Source organism: Aquila chrysaetos, chromosome 17, assembly GCF_900496995.4.
Source record: "Aquila chrysaetos chrysaetos chromosome 17, bAquChr1.4, whole genome shotgun sequence".
Taxonomy (NCBI): Eukaryota; Metazoa; Chordata; class Aves; order Accipitriformes; family Accipitridae; genus Aquila; species Aquila chrysaetos.
In genome coordinates this window covers 14180416-14195114 of record NC_044020.1, presented here as the reverse complement: position 1 = coordinate 14195114, position 14699 = coordinate 14180416, and the positions used below count along the sequence as shown (strand labels likewise).

At 40.2% G+C, this 14699-nt stretch overlaps 1 protein-coding gene across 1 annotated transcript in view; it reads left to right on the top strand.

The window, feature by feature from the left end:
* MICAL3 (microtubule associated monooxygenase, calponin and LIM domain containing 3) overlaps positions 1 to 14699 on the top strand; it is a 165226-nt gene that overhangs the window by 126850 nt on the left and 23677 nt on the right. The window contains 8 exon segments of the mRNA XM_041129681.1: positions 2923 to 3027; positions 3662 to 3790; positions 4195 to 4286; positions 5884 to 7759; positions 8702 to 8796; positions 10593 to 10640; positions 12619 to 12669; positions 14511 to 14618. Of these exon segments, the coding sequence (XP_040985615.1) occupies positions 2923 to 3027; positions 3662 to 3790; positions 4195 to 4286; positions 5884 to 7759; positions 8702 to 8796; positions 10593 to 10640; positions 12619 to 12669; positions 14511 to 14618 (2504 nt within the window).

Here is a 14699-nt window from a genome sequence, read left to right as displayed (position 1 = left end):
GACAGCCCATTCCTGCATGAACTCAACGTTTGTTGTAACCCTTCTGAAGGCAGGCCAAGCGGAGAGGTTATCTGGGGTGTAATAAAGTAGAAGGAGGAATCTAGCTGAGTGCTTCAATTTGCTTTGTAAACAGTAGACTGGACCAGTTATTCTTCCCCTAGCTCCTTGACTAAAAGAACATGGGGCTTTCTTGCAGTTGAAAGATTAAGTGACAGAGAGTGCTTAAAGCAAGTGCAGTTCTCTGTAGCAGCTGCAAACTCTAGTTATCTGGTGAAGAAAACAAGAAAGAAGAATAAGGTTGAAGCTGGGATCTTTAGGGATAGTGATAGCTGTTGTGTCACCTTTGACTTGAGGTTCGTGTTATTTAGGAAAGCCTCAGAAAAGTTGAAGGATGGTAGAGCTCAGCTGGTTTTTTTTTATGTGGCCCTATTAAGCTCTATTATAAAATCAATGAGCATGAAGATTCTGGGATTAGAGTAAGGGAGTAAATTTGTGTAAAGCGGTGAAAGTATCTAAATCAGTGGAACAGCAGTAGTTTGTGGCTAGGTGGTTGATCTATAGCTAAGTTGCTTTGGCACATCAGAATAGCTAGCTTGCCTATAGAACGTTGCTTCTGCTGCTGCTTTGGCAAGGCAGCAGTGTTTACAAGAGGTCTGCACCTGATGCAGTCTGCTCATGGCTGCTAGCTGATATGAACCAAGTGCTGATCCCAGTTTCTGGCTGCCGTAGTGCGTAGCTTTTGAGTTATTTCTGAGTTATTGTGTGACAGCTTTTGGCCTCTTGCTCCTTATCCTAACTGCATATACGTATATACACAGTATATGTATCATATAACCAGCCACCTGCAAGCTCTTCATGTCCCTCAAAATGGGATCCACCCTTGCAACAAGTTGTTACTTATCTATGCATCTGTAATCTTCTGTTGAGTTTTGCGTACCAACTTATTTAAGAGTTGATTTTCTCCTCTCTCTCCAAAACTCCCTATGTGTGTCATGTGGGTTCATGGTTTCTGGATCTGAAGACATACATACACATAGTGGTATCACATACTCCTAACATCAGAGTTACGTTTTTGCAAGTTTTGATTAAGATTACTCACATTTGCTGCTACCATAAAACCATCCCATGACATCATTATTTTCAAAATAACATAAGCTACTGCATACCCAAGCAACAATCAGACTGGGACACAGTCTAGTTTTCCTCAGTAGATTTGTAAATGCCCCTGTGGGCAGTCCAGCCTTTGCCATATGATTCAGTCTCCTATGCTCGACATCTGTAAGATTCTGGATTTTTAAGACTCTGATGTGAGGGAATAGGCCAGTGCTTTATCACACGTAAGTGTAACTGCCTTTTCACAATAATTGACAGAAAATAAACTAGCCCATATATTTGTCATCTTAATACTACAGAGGGGAAAAGCATGGAAAAAGAGAAATTCTCAGGTTGAAGGAAGAAGACAAACCACCCACTGAACGCTGTGTTTTGAAATAAGCAAAAACCTGTATTAGAGGAAGAAGAGAGAGGGTGCAAGACCTCCCATATGGCTAAACTTTTTTGCCATCCAGAATCAGGGAGCTGCATCCAGACTGCCTACTGGAAACAGCCTCTAGCCCTACCATGGGAACCAACTGCTGGGAGTCGTGCCAGGAGCCCTCCTAAAGATGACAGTATGACACTGTATGCATTCAGGGCTAGAGACTTGCACTGCTTAGTTTACTGGTATAGGTGCAACCAAGAAGGTTATAAATATATCTGTTATCATTGTTATAGGACTGTATCCTATGTGTATAATTGGCAAATGTTGTGCATAATAATACATGCTGACTGTGTACACATTTGCAGTAGGATATACAACAGAGTTAGCTGTCTGCATGTTGTTGAACATGAATTGATGCTAACTCACTGTACAAATCTAAAAATGTAGTTGACTGACTCTACTGTGGAAAAAACCTGGAAGTGCTCGCTTCTTTTTTTATATTTAAATTATGTTTTATGAAAATGCTTAACAAAAAAAAAATTAAGCAAATCATCCATAGTACTAGAGATGGGGCAAGGATTTCATAATGTTTAGGGTTTTTTTAAAAGTGTCATTTAATAATGAAATTTAGGCCGTGCAGTTTGGTCTTGCCTCTTCTCCTGTAATTAAATCTTGTCACAAGTAGTAATGTCAAATGCCCTTTTCAGAGCTATAAATTCAAGAATCTTTTCTTCATTTTGACCCAACAAATCAAATTATGATCTGTAACAGAAAGAAAGTTTTGAATATATCTTTTTATTTACTTAAAAATATCTCAATTAATTTGTGTCCTAGTTACTTGTACAGCATGTCAAGTCTCTTAGACCCTTTTACCAAAGACTACTGTAGCTGCGCAGTTAAACAGTTTCCAAATGTAATAATGATCAATCCCAGAGCTAGACTCTGTCTCTGACTTACACCCTCAAAAACCTGTTTCAATTTCAAGATGAACAGTTGTGGTACATTGTGAGAGTTCAGTTTTTATCTAATACACATATGCTATAAAGTGGTGGTAACTGTTCTGGTGTGGTAAAGAAAAAAAAAAATCTTCTTGGAAGAACAGTAAACTTTATTCTGGTTTGATGACCTCCCAGTCACCTTCTTGTTTAATTTTTCACAAGGCCTGTTGCTCAGAAAAGCCCTAGTTACTTTCACTGCAAATGCCTTGGAGACTCCCTAAGGGCAGGCATTCCTCGATTCATTGGAGTCTGGAAGTATTTTACCATAGATATCTTTCTGGGTGACACATTTCAGGATTTCTTGTTTTGGCAATAATTAACATCTCCACTATAAACTGTTGGTACAGTTCAATGTAGAACCTTTTCACTGTATAGTTTTTTGTTTTGTTTTGTTTTTTTCCTTTTGTTTTTCTTTTTTTTCCTCAATATTTGAATATATTCTAGCTCCATGTGAGGATAATGATGTGGAGGACGAGCTGGGCACAGAGCCTGCAGACACAGAAGGGCAGGCAGGTGAAGAGGGAGACACAGGTGCAGAGCTGGATGACGGTAGGGTACCACCATGCATCATTTAAACCTGTTACATGAACAGAATTGTATTGGCAGAAAATACTTTGTATGAGGGTACTTAAACCTGATCATATTTTTAGTGATGTAGGAGTTTGTTTGAAATAGTCAAGAGGGAGCCAGGACTGAAAGGCAAAAAGAAACAGAAGAACCTCAATGCCATGGGTTGTAGAATAAATTTCTCATGTCCTCTCACCATCTGCTAACTAGCAGGCTTGGTCTTGTGTCCGTATTCAGTACTAATCCTGCTGAGTAACAGAAATAGAAGTAATTTGAGAAAAGTCCACAATATTGTGCCAAAAATCTTCCCTTGCTAGTGTAAAATGAACTGCGTATGTCAGAAGACATTGAAAACTTTCCAGAAAACTGGTAAGGTATGACTTCAATTACTAATTTAGTTATTCGTATTGATAGTCCATCATTTACTGCTTAAATGACTCTAATTAGCACACAAAAAAAGGATTGAAACGTTTTGGTGCTCAGGTTATGAAAATGATTGGCACCATGTGAATAGAAAGAAAAGATTATGAAAGATTTTTAAATAATGAACAGATGTCCTGAGGGACTTGTATCCAAGATCTCTTGGTTTTTTTTCCCCCGCCCCATCCGTGATCAGATGACATCCCGTCTGATGCAGAAGCAGAGTTTCGCTTACATCAAGGGGGCGTAGAAGAGCCAGAACTAAAAGTCTCTGAAGATGAAGAAGATGAAGGAGCAGAAGATGGTTCTTGCAGTGTGACAGAAGGTAATAGCTTTCCCAACAAGTTTTTGAATGATTGTAATTGCATTTGAGAAAGTCTATACGTTTATTAGATTTAAGAGAAGACAGTCTCATGGATTTGAACTATCTCACTACTGTCAGTAGCAAGGTACTTGCTTGCATTAATGTTTTGAGAAGAATGTTCTGAATCCATTAATTACAGATTCCTAATGCATCAGAACCCATCTAACTGCTTTTTCTTGTAGAAATTTTTACCTTAAAAAACTTGTACCATTTTGGACATTTAAAAACTTCTGTCTGTGTTCCAGATGTCCGACCTAGAATTTGTAACAAGCTGAGAAATTTGTCACTACTTGCTGTGTGTAACATACAAAACCTAGAATATTAGCAGTCTCATGTGGTTTTGGAAACATTTTTGTTTTCTCTAGATCCATGCAAGCCATCCATCCCTATCCAGTCATCTAGTAACAGTGTTCTTCCTCTGTCTCCAGTTGATAGTCCCAAAGCAAAACAAGCAGAGGTAAGAAAGGGAATCTTTGAAAGTTTTCTATTTACTAGCTGTAGTTCAGTAGAACAGTTTGTTGGATAAACTAATGAGGACTGACAGCAGTGGGCTTTCCTCCTTTCCTGTCTCTATAATTTATGTTGATCTTCTTGAAATCTGACTTCATTTAGACTTAAAAAATAATGTACTATCTTTCTTTCCTATCTTCAGAGTGTAGTGGCTCTGTCGCAGTCACACAAATTTCCATCACCAGGCCCCAAAAAGAATTATACAGGATATTTTAAGGTCAATGTGCAGTTAACAAGAGATATATATAATGCATGAGGGGAGCTGTAAGTAAGATGTTTCCTGTTTATCCTGGTTTGGCTATCTTTTCTGTACCAAAAGTAGTTTCTCTACAGTTGCAATTCAAAAATATATTTGTATTAGTAGTAACCAAAGCAGTGCTTATTTATTCCAGAGTAGCAACATAGTTCAGCTGAAGGAAGTGAGACATGTCAATGATGTACTGTCATGTTGTCAGCCCTGGAGTCAGCATGCAAGTATACTGTGGTGTTTCCAGCTACTGGTGTGTAAGAGCAGGAAGTACATGACCCTTAAAATGTTCAATTCAAATTTTTCCCTCCCAAGTGTTTGTTTTTAAGGTATTATTAAAAGATTAGACTTTATCCTAGAGAGTTTTGTCATAAACCAGTTTACTTTTACAATGGACACATTATGGGATAAGGCTGGTGTGCCGACAGCAATTGCTGCTAACACTCACTTTCTATTAAAATTAACGTTGTTTTTTTCAGGACCATCTAATGATTCTGTTAGACATAGTTATTGTTTATATCAGGACTGTGCCTAAATACAGTATTCAAGACCTAGGTGTTTAATATGTGTCATACAAGCACACAGGTGGAGAGGTTCATGCTCTAATAGTCATGCGTCAGTTAAACCAAACTGTCTGCATTCAAAAGAAAGCTGGTGCAAAAGTTGTCATTGAAAAGAATAATACCAGAACTCAGTAAGAGGAGTCCACTGCCAAAGGGTTAAATTGTAAAACAATGAATTGTGCTACTGAGTAATTTGGCAATCTGGATGTAGGAAATGAAAACCAAGACTTCTCAGACCATTAAGGGTCAAGAGAATTGCAGCCTGATTTACTCTGAACAGAGAAAGCACCCCATGCTTTAAGAAAACATTACAGCAGATGCTAGCCAGCAGAAAAGTGCTGTATTGATGGGAGCTGGAGCGACTTGCATCAAATCTGTCTGAGTTAAGGGACCACCACAGTACACAGAGTTGGAGATTTGAAGGAAGAGCAGGAAAAGATAGAAATGGATTTCTGGAGTTTAGTTTAGCATTTTTTCTTTCAAAAATTAAATATGCCTTGTTGTCATCTACAAAGGATGGTTTGTACAAAATGGAGCAGAAAAATGAACTATACCTGATGAGAAGTCCTAAGTGATGTTCCAGGCCTGCGAATGGGATGCCATGTGTGGGTTTTTTAATATTTTGATACTTGGATGGTTTCCTTATTGCTAACTTTGTTAAAAGCAAAAAAAAATGGAACAGTATTCTAATGTGCCCAATGACTATTAGTATGTCCCTTTTTCATTTTTTGTAGGATATAAAAGATCCCCTGGCTGAAATATCCCGTGCAATAAAATCTCCGGAGGCACGCTTTTTTCCTGAGCCTTTCATTCTTGATGAAGGACCAAAGGATGAAATTCCCAAAGACAGGAAAGTTAAGAGCCCTTTGGTGCCACCATCTCCAGTATTATCCCAGCCAGTTGCATCACCGGAAGCCATTGCACCTACATCACTAGCAGAGTCTCAGCCAGCAGCACCAACATTGGCTTCATCCCCAACATCTGCTCAAATGCCTATCTGTTCCCAGCCTTTGCCTTCTGCCGAAACATCCATTCCATCCCCAGTGGAGCCTCCAGTATGTTTCCAACCTGTCCCAGCCTTAACGTCTACTCCTTTAGCCAAACTCGTCCTTAGGGGCCAGGATAGTGAGGTGGAAAAACTGGGGAGCCCTACTACTGCAGAAGAAGCCCTGAAACGGAGTAACCTTGTAGAAGAGTTCTGGATGAAGAGTGCTGAAATCCGGAGGAGCTTAGGGCTCACCCCAGTAGACAGAAACAAACGCTCAGAGACAAATTTTACTGTATCTGCCCTTGAGACAACTCCTCTGAAGACTTTTAATAGCGAGAATATTTCAGGGGATGAAAGGATCCATCTTGTGAAACCCCAGCCTGCCCCAAGAAGACAGGGACTGTCCAAGTTTGAAAATGAGCAGATTTCTCTGCTCACTCCAAAATCTCCATCAGAAAAAGAGCTAAAGAATTCCAGTGAAGTAAGAAGAGATGTATCCAGCAGTTCTGGACTTGGCCTTCAGGAGAGCTCATCTAACATGAGAACTATGGCTAGCCAGAGCTTCAACACTTCTGACTCTACCATGCTTACTCCTCCATCAAGTCCACCACCACCACCTCCTCAGGGTGAAGAACCAGCCACGTTGCGTAGAAAAAGGCATCAAGCAGTCTGGCAGAATGAGGTTGAAGCCAGGTCACCTCCAACACCAGCATCAACACCTCCTGCTCCCCCACGCCACGAGCTGACCTCTGCTGCCAAAGAGTCAACCCAGGCCAAAAAAGACGATGTGCGGAAGTCCTTTGCAGAGAGTGTGGATGAGATTCCATTTGCTGATGATGTAGAAGACACATATGATGACAAGACAGAGGACTCAAGCCTTCATGAGAAGTTTTTTACACCTCCTACCAGTAGGCCAAGGCCAGAGAAACCACTTCTTTTGCCCTTGGTCAAAGAAAATGGTGGTCCACCCTCAATGGGAGGAGCGGTTAACCAAAAGAAGAGAGCATTGCCTGAAATTTCTGCGGAGGCCAAGGAGCTTGCTGAAGAAAGAATGAGAGCCAGAGAGAAGTCTGTCAAGAGCCAAGCACTGCGTGATGCCATGGCTAAACAGTTGTGTAAGATGAAAGATATGGAGATGGCTGCAGCTGCTGCTACTGGGGCCACAAGGGCACGAAAGGCATCTTCTATGCCCTTGAAGACCAAAGAGTTGTTTTATGACTCTCCAAAGCATCTGGCCTTGAAAATAGCAGAGGGATCCACACGAAAACATGATGCTGCTGGTGAGAAGTTCTCCACTCCTGCTGCTGATGTGGCTGGACCTGAAGGGTCTGTCACCTCTTCAGAAGGCTCCAGTGGGAAGAGTAAGAAAAGAACTTCTCTTTTCTCCCCTCGTAAGAACAAAAAGGAGAAGAAATCAAAAAATGACAGCAGGCTTTCTGACAAATCTAGTGGTGGGACGGAGGAAGCAACAAAGCCTAGGTCATTATGGAAGTCTGTTTTCTCTGGGTATAAGAAAGACAAGAAGAAAAAGACTGATGACAAATCCTGCCCAAGTACTCCCTCAAGTAGTGCCACTGTGGATTCTGGCAAGCACAAAGCTTCTCCGTTGGTTACAGCTGCAGGTATAATAGATATGTGCCTCTGCACCATGTACTTTTCCTACAGCTAGGTGTCCTTGAAAGCAAGTTTGGCTTACTTTGTCATTCAGCTACTGTGCTGAATGACACTGCTCCCCAGACTCAAGTGGGCAGATCAAGATAAGTGCTAGCAACTAGAATTGTACGTTTGCGTATTGACAGAATTAGTTGATATGCCACTGAAAAAAAAGGATCCTTAAATAAAAGCTTCACACTCGGTATGTACAAGGCACATCTTGTTTTCTGCCTTAGACTGATTTCAGAAATAAGCACTGTTTGTTGGAATCAGTTGTTTTTGACATTTCGTCTCTATTTTAAATCTGATCCTCGTCGTTTCCTTGGGTGGTCTGTTTTCTTTCTTTCAACCTGGCTCCATGGATGCTGAAGACTGCAGAGATGCAGTTACTCCTCTGTTTTCAGTGATCTGGCAACTGTCTGCTGATCTATGAAGTGGGGATTCTGTGGCCTCATATAAATCTCTCATGCCATCAGGTGCAGGCAGAGATGTTAAATGGCAACTTGTAATACAGTAAATAAGTTAGCCATAAATGTGATTGAAAGCGAACATGTTACATTTCTCTGGTCTTGTACAAATAGGCAAAATAGTGCCAGCTGCTGTCACGCAAGTGCTGTATCTATCCTAAGAGCATTGATACAATACAAAGGGAGAGTCACGACCATTATTTTTAACAGCATTTGCAGAAAGTGATGCTCTCTTAGAATAAAGCTTGTAACTAACATTGATCATTTTACAGAGCAGTGCTGCTCTGATCACTCTGTAATCCCAGGTGAAGCAACTGAGACTAGCATAAAAGGACTAAGAAATTTTGAAGCTCAATCAAACAACTTACAATTGAGTTCTGAAATGTTTACAGAAAGAATAGTTACCACTCCTCTAACTTCCCCTTTTTATTCCTGGCTTCTCAGATCTGCAGCTCCGTCAACATCTCAGTTTCTCGGAGGACTCTGACCTCTCCAGTGATGATATTCTGGAACGCTCCTCCCAGAAATCCAAGCGAGAGGTAGGCAGATGGGAAATGCATTTTAAGATGGATCTAGCATCATGCAGGTCACAGGTTCAGAGAACCACATCAGAAACTTGGATGATTAATTTTATTGTTCTTACTGTTTCTTCTGTGGAACAGGCTTTCCTGTAAGTTGGCTGACTGTTCTGCCTAAATTAAGTTGATTTCACTTGGTTTCACAATTGCAAGCTACTCCCCACTGTTGTTATATGAAGGATCTGTTGTCTCCCTGTGACATTACTTTACAACGAATATCACAGAATAGTGAATTTTGTCCCTGTTGTGAGCATGCCAATGATCTACAGAAAACAGACATTTAATGTCAGAAGAATAAATTTCACTGGCTGTAATGCTACTGCAAAAAGATAACAATGAGAGAGTTCTCACTTTTTGCAAGGGTCCGATTTTAGGATATCATTTTACCAGCCTCTTTGAAGTGGTAGAATTCCAAGCAAACTACAGACAGGAATGTACTTTTGCATATGTCAAGACAGATCATCAACTAGGGGAGGTAAGCTACAGGCTGCAGTTTTGCAGCTTATGCAGGTTTGCTTATTTTTCCTGGGAGAAGAGAATGTGTACAATCTGAATTAGTACCTTCTTTTTTTGGAGAGAAGATGAGCCATCAGCTCTTTCTTCCATTTTGACCATGTTTTCTCTGAGGTCTTAGAATCATAGAATCATTTAGGTTGGAAAAGACCTTTAAGAATGAGCCCGTTGATGAGTATTTCCATATGTCTGTGTGTGTAGATAACAACTGTGAAGCTGAAATACATAGTAGTGAGCCCTTATGAAATGCCAGTATATAGAGCTTGGTCTCAGCCTGGTGTTCTCGTTCCAGTGTGGTCTGGTATGAACTCTGCTTCTTCTGAGAGAGCCGTTTCTTGTTCCTGACCAACTTTCCCTAGCTAGTGCTATAATGTCATCTTGTAAAACGTATCAACGGCTTTCTAGCCAAAATAGTTTCACTTTAAGTGGTGTTTTAAGGAAGTTTCTGTGAAGGAAAGAGGAGACATCAGTGCGTGTCCATAAAAGACTAGAGAGAAAAATACATTTAGTTTATTTGCACATATTTATATGTGGAAAATATATGGTGAGAGCCAAGTGCCAAAGTTAGTTGCTTTTAAACTATTTATTTCAATTTTAGGATGGCACTATTAATGCAAAAATAAGTGAAAAATGTAAGGAACTACTCAATCACAGTAACGGGGAAGAGCCGTTCTTTCATTCGTGAGACCTTATAAGGTCTGCTAGACAGTTTGCAAGGTTTGGAGTAATAAGTAGAGATGTCACTGACCCCACAGAACACTAAGGCCCTTCTGGTACTGAAGAATAAAAAATGTGTTCTACCTGTCCCTTGCTGGTGGTGCCTGGTTCACATGTTAAAAAGACTTGGGAAGAAGAGAGCATCTGAAAGGGTAGTGTCACAGACACAGTGGTCTGTGCCTTCTGTCTCAAACCTGTCATCCAGTGTGCACAAATCAGTCTCAAATGACAGGATCTAGTTGGTACTTGGCTCAGATGGCAAAGGTGTGGTAGTACTGCAAATTGAAGTGTCATAAGAAAGGCTTTCTATGTGTGTGTATATATAATGGAATGAATTAGAATAACTAATGAATTTAAGGCTGGTGGAAGCAGTTGGTAAAGTAGGTAAGAATTTTCTGTATTTACTTACCTCTCTTTTAATCTCTCTCCCTAGTTGATCTAGATCTCTTCTAAGAGGAAGATTATTTTGTTTTTATTTCATTCCCTTTTTTCTCTCCCCCTTCCATTCTTCCTTGCATGCCCTCAAGGTGTTTCATGAGAAATTCTGCATTTTCCAAGAGATGCAGAAGAATGAGGTACCTGTGGCTAGCAGAGGACAGATATGCAATACAGGGGGTTCAGATAAGAGTTACAGAGTTACTGTTCTGCCTTGTAAGTTCCTTCAGGAGGAAGCAGGGCTTCAGGAAGGTCCATGCTTGTTTTCAGACTTTGGTATGCCTTGATGGTCACTTTTTTTTCTGTGCTGAGCTACTCTGATTTAAAATGGCTTTTGCAGAAAAAAAGATCACATCACTAAGCATTGGAGGGGATAGGTAACAGTGGCAGGTGCCTGGAATCCTAATGCTGAAAATATCTCACCAGCTCTGCCAAGGGTGTGGTGGTGGTGTCTCATTTTCTCCCATTTGCTGCTGCTGAAGTTACATTAAGAATTTCTTTTCTCTGCATCTGCCTATTCTCCAAAGAATAGTTTTGAGAATGAATTTATTTAGGGGAAACAAATCTGAGAAGTCTACTTACCTAGTTTTACTGCATCCTGTCCAAGGATGTAGAACATACATGCAAACACTGGAATGCCTTGCTGTCAAACAAAATGCAACTGAATTTCAAGACTGACAAAACTGGGTTTGTACTGATTTGGGGTGGGGGTTGTATTTTTTAAGTTACAAACTGCCTCCTACTTATTATGGGTAAGCGTTGGCTTCCTGTGTGCCACATAACTTTTATGTGAACCCCTTCTCTAAACTGAAATTCTGCTTGTGCTGCTTTTTTGGTAATTGTAGTAAGCTTGCTTCCCAGACAGCTTGCTCATTTAGCCTGTTCTTTGTGGTCAGCAGTGAATTAATTCAGTGTTGTTTAATGTAGTGTCTTTCAAGAGAAGCGTCTTGTGAAGAATTCCTAATGTAAATGCCCCGTGGGTCTCGTGTTTATAGGTGTGTGTCATTGTGTATGTGTGTTTGTCATTGTTCCCGTACAATTGTGGTATTGTGATCAGACATGCATTTTGCTACCACAGGTAGCTTGCTTTTTACTGAAGTTTGCATACATGCTGAAGTTGTTCTATGGCTTTTCATTTGTGACTGTTTTTAGTTAATTGAATGTGAAAATGCAAAATGCTGGCTGTTTGCCCAGAACGGCACAATGCCCTCTGTACTTCATGACACAAGGGAAATTTACCTCTCTTATAAACCCTAAGTAGTTTACTTGCCTTATTTTTGGGTACAGGGTAATGTAGAATGTCCTTGGGTAGAGAAGGTAGTGATTTTCTCCTCCTTTTCTCCTCCTTTTCTCCTCCTTTTCTCCTCCTTTTCTCCTCCTTTTCTCCTCCTTTTCTCCTCCTTTTCTCCTCCTTTTCTCCTCCTTTTCTCCTCCTTTTCTCCTCCTTTTCTCCTCCTTTTCGTGATTTTTAGCTCCTCAAGCTCTCTGGAGGCTCTCTTTTTAGACAGAGAAATTACATTACTGTGGGACACATACCCACTCTGAGCCCAACTGGGCTCACAAAGCAGTGAGGAAGATTTATGATGTTAAATGCAAATGATCATTTGTATGAAGTAGAGATAATTTAAAACCATGAAATAAACACAATTCCTAGGAGAGTTGTAAATCAGATTGTAAATGGAGGCTTGTGTGACAGAGCCACTTCGCTGAGCAGGTTCAGACCAAACATGCCCCAGCATAAGCCATTATTCCAAATCCTAAGCCAAAATTTTATATGTGTGTGTATGCGTACTTGCTTAGTGGACATGAAAACCATAGGTTGATAAAGGCCAAATAATTCCTCTAGAAAAAGATATTTCCAAGTTGACTGTATCTTCAAAGAGGCTGCCAAAGCTAATTGCCTTCAGGAGAGTGCTAGAAACTTGATTTTGTGGACAGAAGTTCCATTGTGCTTCATCAGTCTGGGTCATGTTCAGCATTTGCACAATTTTATGTTTCATTTAAAAACAGCTTTGTTTTATTACTGTGCATCTGTTTTCAATGTTGAACTGATTTTGCTTCATTTTGTGCGTTTGTTTTTTTTTTTTTTTTTTTTCCTTTACCATTCCCCCTTTAAAGTCGATTTATGTACCACACGCCTTGGCATTCAAGAGATCATATTCGTCAAAGGTAGTGTCTCCATTCCCACTAGCTGGCCATTGTTGCATTGCATGTCCCTATATTAACCCATTGAATCCATAGCTAGCCATCACATGTGCACTAACATCACAAACATTGACTGTGCATGCGTGAGATGTTAGCAGATGGGGGCAGCAAATTCTTTGTAGAGGTTGTCTACCAAAAATGCACTAAGCTTCGAATTGTCTGTCCGATTAGAATGCATGCAATTACCAGTGCACAGTAGTGCACCACTGTACAGAGTGATGTAGATGATCTTTGAGCTTCAGAACAAATTGGTTTTCAAGGCAGTTAAATATGTATGCTTTTTTTTTTTTAATACTTAGAATATGAGTTCAAGTGAATCGTCACACTTTAATCAGTGTCCTTCAAAATTGTTGAGTTCACTGAAATCTTAGTGAAACTCTGTATCAAGCTAAAATCAAGACAGAAGTTGCATTTCTATTCCAGGAATGTTGCTGCTTTCTGAAATTATTGTCCTGTCTTCACAGTCACAACATGGGATAGGAAGGTCACACCCTCTATCACTTTACCTTCTGATTCGGGTATCATTGTGGTTTTTGTGTTTTAAAAAAAAGAAAGAGTAAAGTGTTAACTTCTTGGAGCTTTAATGATGGTGCTCGCTAACCACCTATCTGAGGGCTTTTTAATAGAGCTATGATCCTACCTTAAACTCTATTCACTGGGAACAATAAATCAGAGGTAGACTGACCAATGTGGCAGTACCATAACTAGATAAAGCAAATTTCAGGGTGCTCTGTCTTAACGTTTTGTCCTTAAAGTTGACTGTCCATGGAGAAGATCTCTTTCCAGAATTGGAAGACATCTGTTTACAGCTGTCCCTTAAGGCTTACATACATGTATGTGGGAATAGAGTTCTTTTCTTCACTGTAGTTCAATTAATGCAGTTGCAAAGTTTCTCTGACACTCTTAAAAGTCTACGAGAGGAAGCCCTCCTGGACTACAACACAACCAACTAGTATACCTGCTAAGATACTAAACCCCATTTCAGGAATGTTAAAAAGACCTATTTATTTTTAAACTAGTTTCACTGGGAAAAAAGGAGAAAATAGCTTTCTATTTCTATAAATGTAGCCTTTCTCCTTTTGGATGGCTTCTGGTGTTGTAATATTCTAGTTTTAGTTTAGGGGTGGTTTGCTCTGTTTTACACCAGCCAGTTTTGTGGGGTTGCTCTTGAGAATGGATTTCCCATCTCACACCAGAATGTCATTCTGCTTTCAAATGTCTTTTTGCCTTCTGGATTCATAGAAAAGTTGCCCAAATTTACACAGGTAGTCATTACCAGGTATACCAGTATAACTCCCAACTATGGATGTTCTTGCTCCAGAACGAAATAGGGAGAAAGGAATACCAATACAACTACAGTAGTCTATAATCATTTCTTAGCTTATACTGCTATACCTGTTCATGTAGACATGCCTTTACCCTCTTTTAAAATGAAATCAAGGTGACCCCTTTATATGGTACTTACTGATTTAACTAAATCCACTTGGCTAAATCTATCGAGAAATAGAAAAATTGATTTGGTCTTTGGGGAGAGGTTTCATATAGCAGTGGAAGACAGGGGTGGGACATGGTGTAAAATCACAGCTTTGCAGTTGGCTTATATGCTCCTTCACTCCTGATTTCACCCTGAAATTGTTGCTCACTGCACTGTGAACACCTTTGCCTACAGAAGCTTGAGTTTTGACACAGCCATGGCAAAGACAGAACATCTCCCTTCTGAGATTTTGGAAGAGAAAATGGTCATCCCTCCCCCCCATACCTCTGAGCATGTAAATAAAATCTGCTTCTGTTTTTCCTTCCTTCAGAGAGCCTACACAGAAGAGGAACTGAATGCCAAGCTGACCCGGCGAGTACAGAAAGCTGCCCGTAGACAAGCCAAGCAAGAGGAGCTAAAAAGGTTACACAGAGCTCAGGTAGTGTCTCATAGTCTTCTTGTCATGACAGACGGCTAATTCTATGTGAGAGCACCATGATCCTGACATTTCTCTGAGTGT